General features: G+C 67.7%; 1 protein-coding gene across 1 annotated transcript in view; it reads left to right on the forward strand.

The window, feature by feature from the left end:
* Positions 1 to 2,231, forward strand: part of ATHL1 (ATH1, acid trehalase-like 1 (yeast)) — a 6,030-nt gene that overhangs the window by 1,407 nt on the left and 2,392 nt on the right. Inside the window, 5 exon segments of the mRNA XM_010832854.1 lie at positions 7 to 82; positions 156 to 591; positions 1,181 to 1,300; positions 1,678 to 1,809; positions 2,006 to 2,195. Coding sequence (XP_010831156.1) covers positions 7 to 82; positions 156 to 591; positions 1,181 to 1,300; positions 1,678 to 1,809; positions 2,006 to 2,195 — 954 coding nt within the window.

Consider the following 2,231-nt stretch of genomic DNA (forward strand, 5'->3'; position numbering starts at 1 on the left):
TCACAGTGCGGCTGCAGTCAGCCTTCTCCCCAGAAAGCCCAGACCTGGACCTGCATCTGGGTCCTGACTTCCAGGGAGCCCGGTGAGGATGGGCAGGGGGCCGGCTAGGTGGCGGAGGAGAGGCTGGTCCCTGAGACACGGCTGCCCTCTTGCAGGTACCTGTGCGGCCGCACGCTCACCCCCGAGCAGCCTGGGGGCGCGCAGCAGGAGGTGCACATGCTGTGGACACCGGTCCCCCCGGCCTTGACCCTCGGAGAAGGGCAGGAGGATGCGACGTGGGAGTTCCTGACGGTGGTGGGTGGCAGCCAGGCTGAGGCCCAGGCCTGCCTCGCAGAGGCCCTGCAGCTGCAGGCAAGGCATGCTCTTTACACGGCCCACGCCCAGGCCTGGGCCCAGCTCTGGGCGGACTGTGGCCTGGATGTGGAAGGGCCACTGGCCCTGCGCCAGGCCCTGCGTGGCGCCCTCTACTACTTGCTCAGCGCCCTGCCCCAGCCCGGGGCCTCGGGATACGTCTGCCATGGCCTCAGCCCCGGGGGCCTCTCCAATGGGAGCCGTGGGGAGTGCTACTGGGGCCACGTCTTCTGGGACCAGGTGCGCGCCACCCCCACCCCCCCCTCCACCCGCCAGTCCACGTGCACTGCGGGCCTCTGCTCTGCCCGGTTGGGGCTGCGGCTGGAGAGACACAGGGACGTGACGGGGGGAGGCCTGCTGAGGGCAGCAGATCACAGCTGAAGGAGAAGGGGTCAGACCAGAAGGTGCAGAGGCCCAGAGCTACGCAGCTGCAGGACTCCTGGCCGGGGGGAGAGGTACTCCCCTCTGGGGAAGGAGTCACTGTAGAAGGGCCGAGGAGGCCACGCAGACTCTACCTGGGGAAGGGCACGCCAGCAGTGTGCTCTGGAAACACCCCTGGGGCTGCTGAGGGGAGGGAGGGTGGAGGAAGGGGAGGCAGCCAGGACCAGGTGACCGCGGGGCCCTCCACCCGCTCCCCACACCCAGACTCTGGCCTGAGCCCCAACAGACGCAGTGCCCACCAGGTCTGAGGAGTGTCTTGGTTTGGGGGATGCGGCCATGGGGTTGGCGGGCAGAGCGTCATCGGGGACAGACCTGGGAGCGCACTGGAGGAGGAAGCTGGATGTGGCTGCAGGGAGAGACCAGGGGTTCTTCCATGGCTGTGCTCCAGGACCTCTGGGTGCTCCCGGGTCTCCTGCTGCTCCACCCGGAGGCCGCCAAGGCTCTCCTGCAGTACCGCATCCGGACACTCAGCGGGGCCCTGGACAATGCCCGGAGCCTGGGCTACCAGGTAAGGGGCCCCCAAAGGGCCTGAGGCCCCACAGCCCTCTCAGGCCTTCACCCCTCGCCCCAGGCCCCCTCGGTGGGTGGGACCCGGACGTCTTGGATCCCTCCCCCAGCCTGTACTGCACAAGTGGGAACAACAGCCCGAGGGGCCCTGCAGGGCTTCCCTTGCTGCCCTGCCCCAGGGCAGGGACACAGTAGATGCCGGGCAGAAGCAAGCTGGCCCACGGCAGGGACACCGTGGGCACTCAGAGCCCGCAGGGCCCCACAGCGCCCCCCGCCTCTGTCTGCCCTCCATGGCTGAAGGCTGGCAGCGAAGGGAAAGGAGAGGACTACCCCTGGCCCCCAGGAACACAGTCATCTGCTCCATCCCCCAACCCCCAGGGAGCCAAGTTTGCCTGGGAGAGCGCGGGCTCTGGCCTGGAGGTCTGCCCTGAAGCCATCTACGGGACCCAGGAGATCCACGTCAATGGGGCTGTGGTGCTGGCCTTCCAGCTGTACTACCACACCACCCAGGTGAGGTGTCACTGTGCCCCCCCGGGGCGACTCTCCACGCTGCACGACTGCCTGTCTGGGGCTAGTCCTGTGGAGCATCTCGGAGCCAGGCCTTCACTGCTGGGCGCTCAGAGGGCGGGCCTTGACGAGAAATGCAGTCACCGGTGGGAGCTAGAATCACAGGCGTCATGACCTCTGACTTGCCCCTTCCCCTCAGGACTTGGAGCTCTTCCGAGAGGCTGGTGGCTGGGACGTGGTCAGGGCCGTGGCTGAGTTTTGGTGCAGCCGCGTAGAGTGGAACCCTGAGGAGGAGAAGTACCACCTGAAGGGTGAGAACGTGGCCGTCGCGGGAGTGTGGGTGACGGGCAAGGGATGTGGAGCGTGGACAGTCACGAGTGGAGGGGCAGGTGGACACGTGTGACCGCCAGCCCCACAGTGGCTAC

Source organism: Bison bison, unplaced genomic scaffold (assembly GCF_000754665.1).
Source record: "Bison bison bison isolate TAMUID 2011002044 unplaced genomic scaffold, Bison_UMD1.0 scf7180017862520, whole genome shotgun sequence".
NCBI lineage: Eukaryota > Metazoa > Chordata > Mammalia > Artiodactyla > Bovidae > Bison > Bison bison.